Below are 19,604 nucleotides of genomic sequence, written 5' to 3'. Positions count from 1 at the left end.
AATAAGCATTTAAATTAATTAAAAGTAATTTTTTTAATTAGAAGTAATTAGTCACACTGAAGCAGGCAGAATGGGCTGAGTAACCTGTACAGTATAATTCTTTAATATAAACTAAGTTCATCCTAGGGTAAAATAAAAGTGGGAGCTAAGAGAAAGAGAAGTGGCTGATTACGATAAAGCTAATCCATCTCGCCCAATTCTGAAAGATGATGATGGCAAATGTAGTATTTGAAATAATAACTTTTGGTAACTTTTTCTTGGTGAAATCGTTACATAAGCTTGTTCCCTACTCCATCATGCTCCCTGAAAGTAAGAATGCTGATGAGGAACATCCAGTTAAAGATTTATGTCATAATACTTTGCATAATGCTTTTTACAAAATATTGTCAAAGATACCTGTGAAAGTCTTACTGCAGCTGATGCATAAAATTATGAAAAATGGACATCAGAGGCCAATGTGTGTAAAGTGCTTTACTCAGTTGAACTTGCATCGCCTTTAATGGTTTCAGGAGAAACTTGCCCATTGGGTGCAATTTGTTGTTGTCTGGTTGAATGCTCATTGATTACCAGGGTTAGTTAACTGGTTGGGCAATGTGGTGGTCATGCCTAAAAATAGGTTAGTTCATATACATTTTGTCATGTTGCAGTGTTTCAAGGGGAGGTGGTGGCATAGTGGTATTGTCATTGGACTAGGATTCAGAGACCCAATGTATGGCTCTGGAGACCTGGGTGATGGTGAAATTCGGATTCAATAAAAATCTGGAATTAAAAGTCTGGTGATGACCATGAAGCCTTTGCCAATTGTCGTAAAAACCCATCTGGTTTCTAGCCTCCTTTAGGGAAGGAAATCTGCCATCCTTACCTGGTCTGGCCTACATGTGACTTCAGACCCACAACAATATCTTAACTGCCCCCTGAGCAAGGATGGGCAATAAATCATGGCCCACATCCCATGAATGAATTTTTAAAAATGTGGGTAAGGTATTATTTCCACACCTGCCACACGACTGAAATGACTCTTGTCAAAGTCACAAATGACATCTTATGTGACTGTGACGAAGGAAAACTACTCTGCATTGTCCTTCTCTGCCTGTCTGCCTTGACCACACAATCGTCCTCTGATGCCTATCCACTGACATCCAGAAGGGTGGAACTGCAGGTGTCTGGTTTCATTCTTATCATCCAGTTGAAACAAGAGAATCATCTGTGATCACTTCTCTTCCCATCTCTGCATTGTTTCTTCTGGTGGCCTTGAGAATCTATCCCTGTCCCCTCCAATTTCTCATTTGCATGCTGCTCCTCGGTGATATCACCTGAGAGTACAATTTCAGTTTCCACAAGTATGTTGATGACATCCAGCTCTATCTTATCATCACTTTTCATGACCCCTACACTGTCTCTAAGTTGTCAGAATGCTCATCTGACATTCAGGAATGGATGAGCAGAAATTTCCTCCAACTAAATATTGGGAAGAACAAAGTAATTGTCTTTGTTCTGCACTAAGAGCTCTGGCTATCAAATACATCCCAATTCCTGATGACTGTCGGATGCCAAACCAGACTGTTCACAACCTCGGTAACATATTTGATCCCGAGATGAGCTTCCGCACATGTTGACCCAGGTGTGTTTCACCTGACATCACCCCGGCCTCAGCTCATCTTCTGAAAGCCTCATTCATGCCTTTGCTATCTCCATCATAATTGACTATCCTAATGTACTCTGGCCAGCCTCCCATGTTCTATCCTCCGTAAGCTTGAGGTCATCCAAAACCCTGTTACCTATTTTTTAAAATTCTTTCTCGGGATGTGGGCATTGCTGGCTAGGTGAGCATGTGTTGCCCATTCCAGTTGCCTTTGAGAAGGTGATGGTGAGCTGCCGCCTTGAACCGCTGCACTCCATGTAGTACTCCCACAGTGCTGTTAGGAAGCTGGTTCCAGGATTTTGATTCTGTTTTAGCTTGCACAAAGTCCCATTCACCCATCTCACCTGTGCTTGTTGACCCACATTGGCTCCCAGTTAACACAAAACCAAGACTTTCATTATCTCATGCTTGGATTCAAATCTCTCCATGTTTTCACCCCTTCTCTTTGGAGCATCCCAAATTTTAATTGCCACAGAATTGTCAACTGTGCCTTCAGCTAGCAAGGCCTGAAGATCTGGAATTCCCTTACTAAACCTTTCTGTTTCTCTAACTCTCTTTCCTTCCTTAAGATGCTCCTTAAAATCTTCCTCTTTGATCAAGATTTTGATCATTGGCTCTAATATGCCCTTTTTTTTTCATTCATGGGTTGTGGGCGTCGCTGGCTGGGCCAGCATTTATTGCCTATCGTTAATTGCCCTTGAGAAAGTGGTGGTGAGTTGCCTCCTTGAACTGCTACAGTCCCTGGTGTAGGTACGCCCACAGTGCTGCTGGGGAAGGAGTTGCAGGATTTTGACCCAGCAACAGTGAAGGAATGGCGATATATTTCCAAGTCAGGATGGTGACTGGCTACGAGGGGAACTTGCAAGTAATGGTGTTCCCATGTGTCTGCTGTCTTTGTGCTTCGAGATGATAGCGTTTGTGGGCTTGGAAGGTGCTGTCTAAGGAGGCTTGGTGAGTTCCTGCGGTGGATCTTGTAAGGTACACACTACTGCCACTGTGTGTTGGTGGTGGAGGGAGTGAATGTTTGTCATAGGGGTGCCAATCAAGCGGGCTGCTTTGTCCTAATATGACACATTATCAAACAAAATTTGATAACACCCCTGTGAAGTGTCTTGAGACGTTCTACTACATTAAAGGTGCTCAAAAATGCAAATTTTTGTTGTTTTGTCTTCAGCTATTATACCTGAGCTAGCACAATGTACATCAGCACCAGCCAGCCACATAGTTGGGCCTTTGAGTCGAAGTAGTGAAAGAACACTGTTCTGCTTTTACTTTAATTATCTTGCCAAATTTGTGCTATTGCAGGTATAAATTTAAATTTGTCATAACAGTCCTATTGAAAGCAGACGTAACCTTTGGAATCTTATGCTGAATGCTGCGTAACAGTGTCTGTTGTCTGTGCCTTCCCTGTTATTTCTGGTGATTAATCAGCATTACTTTGTCTTTTTCTAGATCCTAAATGGCCTCTAGGAAATCAGGATCAGATTTTCAGAACTCTGGTATGCTTATAAACTACATTTTTTAAGACTAAACTAGTCTTTTAACAGACTATTGTTTTTTCCATCATTTAAGTGAAGCGTTAGTTAACAGATCAGTATTAATGGTTCCTATTTCTCTGATGTACTTCAAAAATTCTAGGTTCTGCTTCAACAAAGGTTACAACAGATAATTGCATGTTTTAACCACCATCTTTGTAAAATACCTTTTTCAAATCTCCCTTTTAATTATTTTTGTAATTATTTTAGATTTTTTTGCCTCTTGTTACCACCTTGTCAACCAGTGGAAGCAATCTATCATTATTTACTTTAGCATAACACCTGATAATCTTAACTACCAGATGTTTTCACATTATGCGCCATATGCCAAATTTTTGGCCACTCACTTAACCTATTTAAATACCTTTGCAGACTCCTTATGACCTCTTCACAACTTACTTCTCTACCTGCCTTTGTGTCACAAGCAAACTTAGCAACTATACATTCAATCCCTTTTTCCAAATCTTTAATATCGATTGTTAATAGTTGTGGCCCCAGCACTGGTTCCTGTGGCACTCCACTCGATACATCTTGCCAACCCTAAAATGACCCATTTATGCCTACTTTCTGTTTCCTGCTAGCGTACCAATCTTCTGCACTGCCAGTGCTGACATGTTGCCCCCTACACCATGAGCTTTTATTTTGAGTAGTGACCTTTGTGGCACCTTGTCAAATGCCTTCTGGAAATCTAAGTATATTATGTCCACAGCTTCCCTTTTATCCATATTGCTTGTTACTTCCTCAAGTAACTCTAATAAATTAGTCAAGCACAATTTACCTTTCATAAAACAATGTTTAATCTGCCTGATTGCATTGCAATTTTCTATATGCTCTTCTATTACCTCCTTAATAATAGATCCCAGCATTTCCCCTATGATGGATGTTAAACTAACTGGCCTGTAGTTTCCTGCTTTCTGTCTCCCTGCTTCCTTGAATAGAGGAGTTACATTTGCTATTTTACAATCTGATGGGACCTTTCCAGAATCTAGGGAATTTTGGAAAATCAGAACCAATGCATTTATTATCTTAGTCCCTTTTAAGACCCGAGGATGAAGTCCATCAGGACCTGGGGACTTCAGCTTTTAGTTCTAATTATTTTCTCAGTACCCTTTGCCTGGTGATTTTAATTGTTGTCTGTGCCTCTCTCCCTTTCATCTCTTGATTCACAACTATTTCTAGGATGTTATTTGTATCCTCTAAAGAAGACAGGTTCAAAACATCTGCTCAACTCAAATCTGCAATTTCTTTATTTTCCATTATTAATTCCCCAGACACTCACTCTAGAGGATTAATGCTCACTTGAGTTATTTCTTTTGTTTTTAAATACTTTTAGAAACTCTATCTGTTTTTATTTTTCTAGCTGGCTTTCTCTCATACTCATTTTTAACTTCCTTAGGCATGGCTGGTGTGTCCTTCCCCTAAAGTGTTTCTTTCTCACTGGCATGTATCTTTGCTGAGTGTTTTGTCTCTTTAAATGTCTGGGACTGCATCTCGACTGACCTTTAACCTAATGTCCCAGTTCACTTTAGTCAGCTCTATTTTCATATCTTTATAATTGCCCTTGTTTAAGTTTAAAACACTGGCCTGAGACTTTCTGAATGCGAGATTCAATCATGTTTGGATCACTGCTACTCTGTGGTCATTAATTAATCCTGTCTCGTTGCACATTATCAGATGTGGTATAGCCTGTTCTTTGTTTGGCTGGGGAACGCACTGCTCTAATAAACACTTGATGAACTCATCTCCAGCACTACCCTTGCAAATCTGATTCATCCAATCTGTATGTAGATTAAAATCACTCATGATTATTGGCTTACCTTTGTCACAAGCCCCTTTTCACCACATCATTGATGGTTGTAATTTTAGCCACCCAGGCCCTTTGCTCTTGGATATAATTCCTTAACCTATCTGCTTGTCCATCTACCTTTCCTCCTTAAGGACCATTCTTGAGACCCTCCTCTTTGACCAAGCTTTTGGTCACCCTTAATATCTCATCCTTTGGCTTGGTCTCAATATATTTTTTTTGATTGTGCTTCTTTAAACTGTGTTAGGGTGGCTTTCTACCTTAAAAGCTCTATATAAATGCAAATCCCGATCTTACTACTAGCTAAGAAAAGTAGGGACCAGCAGTAACAACAAAAATGAATAGTACACATCAGATACCTGAGAATGTGCCACAGGACAGCAATACATTGAAGGATTTAAATGAGCTCTCAAAATTGGGAGCACATTATGATCAGTATCATGTGAACACAGTTTTGCGTGAAATATCCGAAACTCAGTGGGAGTAAATTATATGTTGCTCAAGAGTTCTGTGTTATACACTTGCCAGTATGCACTTGCCCTAAATTGCTGCCAATAGGTAAATTATGAGTAAACTAATATGTTAGGGGATAAAGATGTTAGGGGAAGTCTGAACAAAATATAGACATGTGAAAGAAAACTTGTGCATTAGTAAAGCATTGAAGACCAAGGTCATTAATTGGACATGAACTAACTGTTAAATGTTGACAAAAGCAAAAAACTGCGAATGCTGGAAATCCAAAACAAAAATAAAAATACCTGGAAAATCTCAGCAGGTCTGGCAGCATCTGCAGAGAGGAACACAGTTAACATTTCGAGTCCGCATGACTCTTCAATAGTCCTGTTGAAGAGTCATTCGGACTTGAAACGTTAACTATGTTCCTCTCTGCAGATGCTGCCAGACCTGCTGAGTTTTTCCAGGTATTTTTATTTGTGTTAAATGTTGACCTTTTTTTCATCGACATTTTTTTTCCATCATCAATGGGTGTTTTCACATGAATCAGTTTGAATGTTTCTTTTATTATTAATGAATAAAATTATATTTAAATAGTCCAGTTATTCTATGAACACAATAGATTTTTAATCAGCTTGTCACTCCTTAGAGCAAATGAGTACTTTATGAATTCAACATCCTGAAAATGCCTTTCACAAATCCATCAAACCCATGCATACGCAGTCCATTCACATCTATTAATTTCTTTCTTTTAAATTATTACATCATTTAGGTTATGTTGGTGATTGTTTTAGAAATTGCGATTTGTTAGTAGCGCTCATAGTAAAAAAAATATGCAATGTTAGCACGTAGCCACACATTTTAAACAGAAGTAAAATGTCCTTTTGTTCAAATGCCTGAATTTGCTTTTTAATCTTTAGAACTTCCTGATAATAGGATTTACAATTTTTTTTTAACTTTTGATTGTTTTGTTATAATTTTAAATGTCAAGTTCAAAGTCAATTCTTACTGTTCTGGCAGATTACTAAAGTGCAGAGTACTCAGCTTTAACTTTCTTGTAGTAACAGGTTGCATAACTTCAGGGCAGAAAATTAGTCAAAATCATAGATAAAAGATGTAATGGACTTGGGATTAGTGTATGGAACAGGCTTAAAAAAAAGTTCACAATTATTTCCAAAGCCACAGTTAATTGAATTAGAGATCAGCTCTCTGCCAGTTGTTATCATCAAACTTCAGCTATCTTAAGAGCCAGGTAAGCTTCATGTAAATACATGGGAGAAATAAATCACAATTATCAAATGATTTGTAGGAACAGGGGGGCCTTCTAACTTAAAGAATCCCCAAAGGACATCTTAGTTGAAACAATTAATTAAGCATTCGACCAGGTTATCTAAAGTCAGGGGAGGAGATGGCATAGTGGTATTGTCTCTCGTAATCCAGAGACCCAGAGTAATGGGTTTGAATCCCGCCACGGCAGATGGTGGACTTTGAATTCAATAAAAATCTGGAATTAAAAGTCTGGTAATGACCATGAAACCATTGTTGTAAAAACCCACCTGGTTCACTAATGTCCTTTACCATCCTTACCTCGTCTGGCATACATGTGACTCCAGACCCACAGTTTAACTTTGAAATGGAGTGGCAAGCCATTCAATTGTATCAAACTGCTACAAAGTCTCAAAAAGGAATGAAACGGGATGGACCACCCAGCATTGACCTAGGTACCGGAAAGGACAACGGCAAATTCAGCCTTATCGACCCTGCAAAGTCCTCCTTACTAACATCTGGGGGGCGAGTGCCAAAATTGGGAGGGCTGTCTCACAGATTAGTCAAGCAACAGCCTGACATAGTCATCCTCACCAAATCATGCCACCATCATCATCCCTGGGTATGTCCTGTCCCACCGGCAGGACAGCAATGGCGGCACAGTGGTATACATTAGAGAGTGAGTTGCCCTGGGAGTCCTCAACTTTGACTCCGGACCACATGGCATCAGGTGAAACATGGGCAAGGAAACCCCCTGAAGATTAACACATACCGTCCTCCCTCAGCTGATGAACTCATGCTCCTCCATGTTCAACATTTGGAGGAAGCACTGAGAGTGCTGAAGCAAGGGCGCAGAATGTATTCTGGGTGAGGGACTTCAATGTCCATCAACAAGAGTGGATCGGTAGCACCACTTCTGACCAAACTGGCCAAGTCCGAAACAACATAGCTGCTAGACTGGGTCTGTGGCAGGTGATGAGGGAACCAACAAGAGGGAAAACATACTTGACCTCATCCTCACCAACTTGCCTGCTGCAGATGCATCTGTCCATGACCATATCAGGATGACCTTTATTGTGTTGTGTGGTACAACCACCATGTGAAATGGGATAGATTTTGAACAGATTTAGCAACTCAAGGCTGGGCATCCATGAGGTGCTGTGGGCCACCAGCTGCAGAAGTGTACTAGAACACAATCTGTAACCTCATGGTCCAGAATATCCCCCATTCTACCATTACTATCAAGACGGGATCAACCCTGTTGATAAAGAGCGCAGGAGGACATGCCAGGAGCAGTACCAAACATACCTAAAAATGAGGTGTCAACCTGGTGAAGCTTTAACACAGGACTACTTGCATGCCAAACCAATTAAGAACTAAGTGAACGCACAACCGGATGATCAGATCTAAGCTCTGCAGTCCTGCTACATACAGTCATGAATGGTGGTGGACGATTAAACAACTCATTGGAGGAGGAGGCTCCACAAATATCCCCATCCTCAATGATGGGGGAGCCCAGCACATTAGTGCTACAAACTTCAGCCAGAAGTGCCAAGTGGATGATCTATCTTGGCCTCCTCCAAAGGTCCCCAGCGTCACAGATTCCAGTCTTCAGCCAACTCGATTCACTCCACGTGATATCAAGAAATGATTGAAGGCACAGGATAGTGCAAAAGTTATGGGCCCTGACAATATCCCAGCAATAGTACTGAAGACTTGTGCTCCAGAACTTTCCGCGCTCCTAGCCAAGCAGTTCCAGTACAGCTACAACACTAGCATCTACCCAGCTGTGTGGAAAATTGCTCAGGTATGTCCTGTACACAAAAAGCAGGACAAATCCAACCCGTCCGATTACGCCCTTCTCCATCAGTTTACTCTCGATCATCAGTAAAGTAATAGAAGGGGTCGTTAACAGTAATGTCAAGTGGCACTTGCTTAGCAATAACCTGCTCACTGATGCCCAGTTTGAGTTCCGCCAGGGCCTCTCAGCTCCTGACCTCATTACAGCCTTAGTTCAAACATGGACAAAAGAGCTGAACTCCAGACGTAAGAATAACTGCCTTAGCAAAATTGGAATCAATGGGAATCAGGGGGAAAGCTCCTAGTCATACCTAGTACAAAGAAAGATGGTTGTGGTTGTTGGAGGTCAGTCATCTCAGCTCCGGAACATCGCTGCAGGAGTTCCTCACGGTAGTATCCTTGGCCCAACCATCTTCAGCTGCTTCATCAATGACCTTCCTTCCATCATAAGATAAAAAGTAGGAATGTTCCCTGATGATTACACAATGTTCAGCACCATTCGTTACTCCTCAGATACTGAAGCAGTCCATGTCCAAATGCAGCAGGACATGAATAATACCCAGGCTTGGCTGACATGTGGCAAACTGAACTGGACTAGCCTTTTAAAATACTGTGGCTACAAGAGCAGGTCAGAGGCTTGGAATCCTGCAACGAGTAACTCACCTCCTGACTCCCCAAAGCCTGTCCTCCATCTGCAAGGCACAAGTCAGGAGTGTGATGGAATACTCCCCACTTGCCTGGATGAGTGCAGCTCCATAGCACTCAAGAAGCTTGACACTTTGTTCAGGACAAAGCAGTCTGCTTTATTGGCTTTATCCACAAACATCACTCCTTCCACTATCAACGCACAGTAGCAGCAATGTGTACCATCAACAAGATGCACTGCAGGAATTCACCAAGGCTCCTACAACAGCACCTTCCAAACCCATGACCACTATCATCTCAAAGGGCAACGGTAGCAGATGGATGGGAACACCACCACCTGAGAGTTCCCCTCCAAATCACTCACCATCCTGACTTGGAAATATATTGCTGTTCATTCACTGTCGCTGGATCAAAATCCTGGAATTCCCTTCCTAACAGCACTGTGGGTGTATCTACAGCACATGGACTGCAGTGGTTCAAGAAGGCAGCTCACCACCACCTTCTCAAGGGCATCTAGGGATGGCAATAAATGCTGGCCGAGCCAGCAAAGCCCACATCCTGTGACTGAATTTTTAAAAAAAAATTCTTGGAATTTCCTCATTATCTCAATTGTTTTGACTATATACAAACCCAGCAGACAGGAAAAGATCTGCTGGCCTCTCAAACCTGTCCCACATGTTCATGGTTCTACCTAACACAATGGCCTCCGCTATTGCTTCCTTCCTTCATCTTCCACTATCCAGCCACACCAACTCCTGCAAAAAAAGTGCCCGAGGCTAATTCAAGAGAAAAAGATCTGGGAAATTTTTCTAACCTCTGAAAGTGATCAGATGAATTATAGGAAACCACAGTGATCAGACATGTTGCTCAATATTCCATCTACATTTTACATACTGTCAGCCACAGTTAGGAACTCACCTACTGCCACTTTGAGCACTTGCAGTCAATCTGTAGTGAGGCTACAAAAGTTGGCAATTAGTTTTAAAGACTGGTGTTCCAATGCGAAAAGAAAATCTTTTCGACATCTAACCTGCAGTAGCAACTCACATTTATGTAGCATCTTTAATGTTGTAAAATGTCCCAAGGCACTTCACCAAAATAATTATTCAACAAAATTGGACAATGAACCAAAAGCGGAGATATTAGAAATAAAATGCTGGAAATATTCAGGCCAGGCAGTATCTGTGGAAAGAAGCAGGAACAGATCTAACGTTTCATGTGGATGACCCTTCTTTGGTACCTCATGAAAAAACTAATTAAATTAGTCATATGCGATTTGCCCTTAACAAATTCATATTGGCTTTTTTTAGCCCATGCTTGTCCAACTCGCTGCTAATTTTCTCCCAGATTATTGACTCAGATTTTACTGTGCGCATTCAATGGCTTTTGCCATTCACCTTGTGCCGATCCCCCTGGGGATCTCTAGGAGCATGAATCAGATCTCATCGTATCAGATTGAAGAATCATCACAATGGCACGCAGACTGCAAACCAGGAAATATAAACATTCTGGGAGTTACCATAGACCAGAAACTGAACTGGACCAACCATATAAATACTGCGGCTGCAAGAGTAGGTCAGAGGCAGGGAATTCTGCAGCGAGTAACTCACCACCTGACTCCCTGAAACCTGTCCATCACCTACAAGGCAGAGGTCAGGAGTGTGATGGATGGCACTTGCCTGGATGATTGTGGCTCCAACACTTGAGAACCTTGACACCATCCAGGACAAACTAGCCCGCTTGATCAGCACCCCATACACCAACTTAAGGTGCTTCATAGGAGCGTTATAAAATGAATTATGACACCAAACCATAACAAATAGGGCCAGAGAGGTTGCTCAGCACTGATTATGACTTAGCATGCTGTTCAAAAATGTAGTTACTCTTGAACAAGCCTAACTTTTTTTCAGCCATCTGTAGGGTGAAAATAGTGGGTAATAAGCCAAAGTTCATGCAATGATATTAGGATTGCCAATTGTGTTTAAAGAAATTTCATCATAGGACTTGCCTCGACACTCCAGTCAGCACACTCTTCCTTGTAACCCTACTTTCCTATGCCAATTGGAAAGCAAAAAGACTCATTACCCAATTGGATGATGCCCGACTGTCAGTTTACCCCCCCCCCCCCGCCATTTTAGATATCTTTTTATCCAGTAAAGATCATTTTTTTTCATTCATGGGATGTGGGCATCGCTGGCTAGGCTGGCATTTATTGCCCATCCCTAATTGCCCTTGAAAAGGCGATGATGAGCTGTCTTCTTGAATCATTGCAGTCCATATGTTGTAGGTACACCCATAGTGCTGTCAGAGAGGGTGCTGCAGGATTTTGACCCAGCGAGATGGGTGCTGGTGATATATCACCAGGAATGGTGATATATTTCCAAGTCGGGATGGTGTTAGGCTTGGAGCAGAACTTCCAGGTGGTGGTGTTCCCATGTGTCTGCAGCTTTGTCCTTCTAGATGGTGGCTGTCATGGGTTTGGAAGCTGTTGTCTAAGGAGCCTTGGCGAGTTCCTGTGGTGCACCTTGTAGCAGGTACACACTGCTGCCATTGTGTGTTAGCGGTGGAGGGAGTGAATGTTTGTGGAAGGGGTGCCAATCAAGCGGGCTGCTTTGTCCTGGATGGTGTCGTTATAGTGTTATAGTCTAGTCATATACGGCAAAGAAGGCGGCCATTCAGCCCATCTAGCCTATGCCCGCTCTATGTAGAGCAAGCCAGTCAGTTCCTTTCCTCTGCTCAATCCCTGTGGCCCTGCAAGTTTATTTCTCTCGAGTGGCCATCAAATTTCCTTTCAAAATCATTGCTTGCCTCTGCTTCCACCATGCTAATGGGCATTGAGTTACAGTTTATTACCACTCTTGCGTTTTCTTCACATTCTCGCTGCATCTCTTGTACCGTTAGCTAATGGAAACCGTCTACCTTATCCAAACCTGTCATAATCCAGGATGCCGCTATCAAATTTCCGCTCATTCTCCTTTGCTCCAAGGAGAACAGCCAGTTTCTGCAACCCAACCTTGTAGCTAAAATCACCTATCCCTGGAACCATGCTGGCAAATCTCCACTGCACACTCTCAAGGGCCCTCACAACCTTCTTAAAGTGTAGTGACCAGAACTGAAAGTGTTACTCTAGCTATGGCCTAACCAGAGCTTTAGAAAGGTTGAACATAACTTTCCTACTTTTGTTCTCAATTCCTCTACTTATGAAGCAAAAGATCCCATATGGTTTGCTAGCCATTGTCTCAATATGTTCTTCCACCTTCAAAGATGTATGCACATTGATCCCTGATCCCTCTGTCCCTGCACATTCTTTAGAATTGTGCCTGTCCCTATCCCTTCCGTCAAATGCAACATCTCACGCTGCATTAAGTTTCAACTGGCACTGGTCTGTCCATTCTGCTCATCCATCTATTGCATTCGATTTGTATCATCCTCATTTGGTTGCCATTTCTTCAAATTTCATATCAACAACAATTTTTAAAATTTTATCCTGTATTCCAATATCCAAGTCATGTATACACGGTATGCATCAAAAAATAATGGTTCTATGTTGGAGCTGCACTCATCCAGATAAGTGGAGAGTATTTCATCACACTTCTGACTTATGCTTTGTAGATGGTGGACAGAATTTGGGGTTCAAAGAAAATGACAAAAGGCATAAGATTCAAAGAAAATGACAACACAATCTTTTTAAATGTCCCTATGATTTTTCTCTAGGGTTGTACACAGCAGTGTCCTGGAGATTGATCTTCAAATCCTGGAGACTCCAGGCCAACCCTAAATGACAGTTATCTCTGTGCAGATTCCATCGGTGAAGACTGCAACATCACAAGGATACCACGGACAGCAACTTCTGGATTTCCACATTCAACTGCCCCTGTGTGGATGTCAGCAGTTGTTGTCAGTATTATCCAGTAATAATGGCAAGCACTGATAGCCTTTCCATAATTAGAACAAACAAATCCAGGCATCCAAAAGCTTGCCTCCACCCCTTTCTGTCAGTGGTGAGCCCATTCTCCCATCACATATAGTCTGTTTCTCGTTTTGAATACTTGCATCTCATGGGCTCCCTTCTAGTCCAGTATGGTGCAACATAAATAACTCTGCATTGTCGTCTTAAGTGAAGGCTGATGAAAAAGTGATAATATTTCATAATTACTTCATTGGCTTTGAAGCATTTTGGGATATTCTGAGGCTGTGAAAGCTATTAAATAAATGCAAGCTTTTTGCTTCCTTTCTACATTTGCTGCCTTTTGTCCTTTAAAGTTAAAGATAAGGAAGATAATGGCAGTTATTGAAGTATATTTTCTTTTTATAACTTATCAACTGCGTTCCTCCTTTTTAATGGGCGCCTAGATTTACTGTTTCCATGAGTTTGTTCTTCTATCATAACACCTGAATCCTCCAATGACCTGCTAAATGCACAGAACTATTTGAATCTTTAGTATGCTTGCATCATGAAGCCAAGCAGCATCTGGTGCCAGCACAATGACGTGTGGAGCCAACTCATCATCAACTCCCAGACCCACTGATCTAATTTTTACGAAGGAATTCTTAAGGACAGTTAGAACAATAGTATGTGTTTATATTGTATGTGCGGAAGACTGAGTCTACAGTTTCAGAATTTCCCTCAAAGTGGCCAATGAGCAGAAACAAATGAACATATAAATGCAGTAGACTAGAACTTAGTTATTTTGTCTTAATTGTCCAGCATCCATTATAAAAGGTAAAATGGGATTGTAAAGTATTTGAATGGCCTAAGGACAATGAACACATCTGCTGTAATCTGAGAGGTGTTGGTGACAGTAATATAGACATTCCAAATTAGAGATGTGATTTGTTTTAACAAAAAATGCAAGGATTCAAGGGGAACTAGGTTGAATTTTAAGAAATTCTACTATTTAAAACTTAAAATGATATGACTTCATTTAGTTGGTAAGATAAAATGATTTCTGCGCATCTAATAATTTAAAGGTTCTTTGTTGCAATGCAACGTTCTGGTCAATTTTGATAAAGAATGTATGTTCTCTGTTTGGAAGCTTTCTAAGTGTAATTGCTTGTTTTCAGGAGCAGCCGTTACTTACCTTGATGATGTCCCATTTAAGATTGGTGACAAGTTCAAGAGTCCTGCCAAAGTGGGAATTCCTGTTGGATTTTGTATATCAGATTACTCATCACAATTGAGAAAGATTGATGTGAGTATGAGTTTTTCTAGGGTTTTTTTTTAGTTTTTTTTTGCTTGGAGTGAACTTTTGACTTAATCATAATGACAGGTTTTTGTTTTAGGAATGGATTTTTTTTTTCACTTTTGAAACAAATATCTGCATCATGTGCTGTGGGTTCAGGTTATTTAGTGAAGTGCTGCTGTTAGGTCTTCACATTGAGGATACCCTCCATCATGTTGACATAACCACCATGCTAAATGGGATAGAGTTTGAACAGATCTAGCAACTCAAGACTTCCATGAGGCGCTTTGGGCCATTAGCAGCAACAGAATTTGCTCAAACACAACCTGTAACCTCATGCCCGGCATAGCCCCCCACTTTACCATTACCGACAAACCAAGGGTCAACCTTGGTTCAATGAAAAGTTCAGGAGGGCATGCTAGGAGCAGCACCAGGCATACCTAAAAATGAGGCGTCAACCTGGTGAAGCTACAATTCCGGACTACTTGTGTGCTAAACAGCATAAGCAGCAAGTGATAGACAGATCTAAGTGATTCCACAACCAACAGATCAGATCTAAGCTCTGCGGTCTTGCCACATGCAGTCAATTCACTGGAGGAGGAGGCTGCACAAATAACCCCATCCTCAATGATGTAGGTACCCAGCACATCAGTGGAAAAGATAAGGCTAAAGCATCCGCAACAACCTTCAGCCAGAAGTGCTGAGTGGATGATCCATCTTGGCCTCCTCTGGAGGTCCCCAGCATCACAGATACCAGTCTTCAGCCAATTCAATTCACTTCACGTGATATCAAGAAATGGCTGAAGGCACTGGATACTGCAAAGCCTGTGGGCCCTGACAATATTCCAGCAATAGTACTGAAGACTTCTGTTCTAGAACTTGCTGCGCCCCTAGCCAAGCTGTTCCAGTACAGCTACAACACTGACATCTACCCAGCAATGTGGAAAATTGCTCAGCTACGTCCTGTACCCAAAAACATCCTGGGGTTACCATTGATTAGAAACTGAACTGGACTAGACATATAAATACTGTGGCTATAAGAGCAGGTCAGAGGCTAGGAATACTGCGACGGGTAACTTGCCTCCTGACTCCCCCAAAGCCTGTCTACTATCTACAAGTCAGGAGTCTGATGGAATACTCTCCACTTGCCTGGATGAGCGCAGCTCCAACAACATTCAAGTTTGACATCATTCAGGACAAAGCCAGTTTGATTGGCACCCCTTCCATAAACATTCACTCCCTTCGCCACCGACGAAAAGTGGCAGCAGTGTGTACCATGTACAAGATGCACTGCAAAAACTCAACAAGGTTCCTTAGGCAGCACCTTCCAAACCCACAACCGCTACCGTCTAGAAGGGCAAGGGCAGCAGATGCATGGGAAGACTACAACCTGGAAGTTCCTCTCTAAGCCTCCCACCATCCTGACTTGGAAATATATCGCTATTCCTTCACTGTTGCTGTCCCAAAATCCTGACACTCCCCCCTAACAGCACTATGGGTGTACCTACACCACATGGACTGCAGCAGTTCAAGAAGGCAGCTCACCACCACTTTCTCAAGGACAATTAGGGATGGGTAATAAATGCTGGCCTAGCCAGTGACACCCACACCACTTAAATAAATAAAAGAAAAATGCCAAATGTTGATCTTTCTTTGAGGAAGAATTTCCTTATATCTGTCCAAAATAATTTAAATCCTTTTCCAATTGTATTGGTTTAGTTTGAAGTAATGTTCTGTATTTACTATTTCTGCACTGTTAAATATCTTTTGAGACTTGTTTCTGATACTGTTTTTCAAGGCTGAAAAACTCAGCTTTCTTTAGTCTGTTTTTACATATTCCTTTTCTTTGATACTAAAGGTCAGCCTGTTCCTATTCACTGGTTTTAATGTCTTCCTTGTGGCTCTGTGACCAAAACTGGACACAGCCTAAAGCAATATTGCTTAGGCTGTATAGTTCAGCATTCTACTTTCCATGTCGCTTTTTATTTCACATACGAGCGTCAAACCTATTAAAATCTTAACCTATAGTTCCACTCCATCTTTAGCTATTTGATCATTATGCACAGAACGTATTGTCCATATTTAATTTAATCTCCTTTTGATATATCCGGTTACATATTTTGTTTAATGTTTTTAGTAGTTCAAAGATGCCACCTTGGCTTCAACTGTCCCTTCGAATTTGCTGTTGTCTACAAATTTAATCAGCTTCTGAATCTAAATAGTTTAAATTAGAAGCTTTGGGCTCCAAAAAGCTATCCTTTGGACATCCTACTTAATGTTTGTCCCAACCCCAGCCTCCTCTAATAAGTACATACTGTTTCCTTCCTTCCTTTACCAATTCCTTATCTTTTCCCAGACCTTTGAACACCTAACACTTTAAGTGGAGATTTAATAGAGGAATCCAAAATTACAGATGAATCCAAAATTTCAAAAGGGAAGTGGATCTATATTTGAAAATGAAAAGTTTGAAGAAAAGGAAAGAGCAGGGGAGTGGGACTAATTTTTTTATTCATTCATGGGATGTAGGCATTGCTGGCTAGGCCAGCATTTATTGCTCATCCCAAATTGCCCTTGTTCAGAGGGCATTTAAGAGTCAACCACATTGCTGTGGATCTGGAGTCACATGTAGGCCAGACCAGGTAAGGACAGCAGATTTCCTTTGCTACAGGACATTAATGAACCAGGTGGGTTTTTACAACAATCGACAGTGGCTTCATGGTCATCATCAGACTTTTAATTCCAGTTTTTCAAATCAAATTCAAATTCCACCATCTGCTGTGGTGGATACCACCACACCATTGCTTTCTTTCAAGAACTGACAGGATGAGTCAATGACTTACTCCTATACTGTATGATTCTGTGAGCAGTGTGCTTGAACAAATTATGTTGTTGATCTTAAAAAAAGAAAGACTTGCATTTATACAGCTCTTTTCTCCACCACCAAACGTCTCAAAAGCATTGTACAGCCACTGAACATATAATGTAGAAAACATGACAATCAATTTTGTGTGCTACAAACTCCCACAAACAGCAATGTGATAATGACCAGACAATCTGTTTTTGTGCTGTTGATTTGTGGAATAAATATTGGCCAGGATACTGGGGATAACTCCCCAGCTCTCCTTTGAAATAGTGCTGTGGGATCTTTTACATCCAACCAAGAGAGCAAATCGGGCCTTGGTTTGACATTACATCCCAAGGGGCCACCTCTAATGGTGCAGCATTCCCTTAGCACTGGAATGTCAACCTAGATTTTTGTGCACATGTCCTGAATTAGGACTTGAACCCACAATCTTCTGAGTGAAAGTGCTACCAACCGAGCCACAACGAGTGGTTCTGATTGTAATTTGAAAATAATTTTATTCAACTGCAGATTTTTGTTTGTGCTTGAAGCATTGTACAACAATTGGAATAGATGAGGTGAAGCCTATAAAATCTGATGCAGTCCACTGAAAATAATCATCAAATGTTTAACAGGAATGCAGTAATATTCGTATTGCAATCTATTGGAAATAATAGAGGAAGTGTGTTTTTCAAAAGGGAAGATGAAAAATTTCAGTAAATATTTGCAACTCTGTTAGCCCTAAGACTGGGGAACAGAGCAAACAGGAGAGAAAATACTGGAGATTATTTGAATTCGCCACTTAATTTTTATCAACTAAAATGATACACATTTCACAAATGTTATCGAACCCTCATTTATTTTAATAGAGTCAGCAGGTGAGATAAAAGATATTACAGATTGTAAAATTATCCATCATTTATACAGCTGCGGTTTTTTTGTTCCAAAAATCAGAAGAGCATCTATTACGGTATTACTCAAGTAATCTTGTCTTGACACATTCCCCAAGCAAACTTCTCTGTGGGTTAAATCAATTTGATTCCATGTGCAAAAGTCTCTGAAAAGGCTTTTTATTGCTTGTGCACAGGAAACACAAGCAGAGCGAATGAGGTTTGCTAAATGGAGTTATAGGTGAGAGGAGAAAGGTGAGACATTTACCATAAAAATTGCTTATAACTTCAGATCTTAAGATAGCAGGAGTAGGCCATTGAATAAGATCATGGCTGATCTGATTGTGGCCTTAGCTCCACCTTCCTGCCTGCCCCCTCGTAACCCTTGACTCTCTTGTAGTTCAAAAATCTGTTGAACTCAACCTTGAATATATTCAATGATCCAGCTTCCACTGCTCTCTAGGAAAGAGAATTCCAAAGACTAACGATACTCTGAGAGAAGAAATTCTTCCTCATCTCCATCTTAAATGGGAGACTCCTTATTTTTAAACTGTGCCCCCTTGTTCTAGATGCCTCCATGAGGGGAAACATCCTCTCAGCATTTCCCCTGTCAAGCCCCTTAAGAAACTTATATGTTTCAATAAGATTACCTCTCATTCTTCTAAACTCCAGTGAGTATAGGCCCAACCTGTTCAACCATTCCTCATAAGACAGCCCCCTCATTCCAGAAATCAGCTAAATGAACCTTCTCTGAACTGCTTCCAATGCAATATCCCTCCTTATGTAGGGAAACCAAATCTGAATGCAATACTCTAGGTGTCGTCTCACCAATGCCCTGTGCAGTTGAGGCAAGACTTCACTACTTTTGTATCCCAGCCCTTTTACAATAAAGTCGAACATTCCATTTGCCTTCCTAATTACTTGCTGTATCTGCATATTAACTTTTTGGGATTCATGTACAAGGACACCTAGATCCCTCTGTACTGCAGCTTTATACGGTCTCTCTCCATTTAAATAGGATTGTTTTTCTATTCTTCCTGCTAAAGTGGTCAACCTCTCAATTTCCCACAATATTCTCCACCTATATCCCTTTGTAGATTCTTTGTACTCTCCTCAGCTTGCTTTCTTACCTCTCTTTGTATCATTAGCAGATTTTGCTTCAGTAGTTGGCCCCTTTATCCAAGTCATTAATATAGACTATAACTAGTCTAGATGCAGCACTGATCCCTGCAGAACTCCACTACTTATAAACAAAAACAGAAAATGCTGGAAAAACTCAGGTCTAGCAGCATCAAGAATAGTCATAAGTACTCGAAACGTTAACTCTGTTTTTCTCTGCACAGATGCTGCTAGACCTGCTGAGTTTTTCCAGCATTTTCTATTTCTGTTTCAGATTTCCAGCGCTCACAGTATATTTCCTTTATCCACACGTTATAATTTGACAACCTGAAACTGACCCATTTATCCCGACTATTTGTTTCCTGTACATTCGCCAGTCCTCTATCCGTGCTAATGTCACCCCCAGCACCATGAGCTCTTATCCC

The 19,604-nt window shown here is 41.1% G+C and overlaps 1 protein-coding gene across 5 annotated transcripts in view; it reads left to right on the top strand.

Moving 5' to 3' along the window:
• The window catches only part of ubap1 (ubiquitin associated protein 1), a 49,785-nt gene that overhangs the window by 8,306 nt on the left and 21,875 nt on the right, over window positions 1-19,604 (top strand). For all 5 annotated transcript variants that reach the window (XM_041199897.1, XM_041199880.1, XM_041199905.1 and 2 more), the window contains 2 exons: window positions 3,095-3,141; window positions 14,210-14,337. In XM_041199897.1, the coding sequence (XP_041055831.1) occupies window positions 3,102-3,141; window positions 14,210-14,337 (168 nt within the window). In that variant the 5' untranslated portion in view covers window positions 3,095-3,101. The remainder of the gene's footprint in view (window positions 1-3,094; window positions 3,142-14,209; window positions 14,338-19,604) is intronic.

The sequence above is a fragment of the Carcharodon carcharias genome, chromosome 1 (genome assembly GCF_017639515.1).
Source record: "Carcharodon carcharias isolate sCarCar2 chromosome 1, sCarCar2.pri, whole genome shotgun sequence".
NCBI lineage: Eukaryota > Metazoa > Chordata > Chondrichthyes > Lamniformes > Lamnidae > Carcharodon > Carcharodon carcharias.
This window is presented reverse-complemented; position numbering and strand designations above follow the sequence as displayed.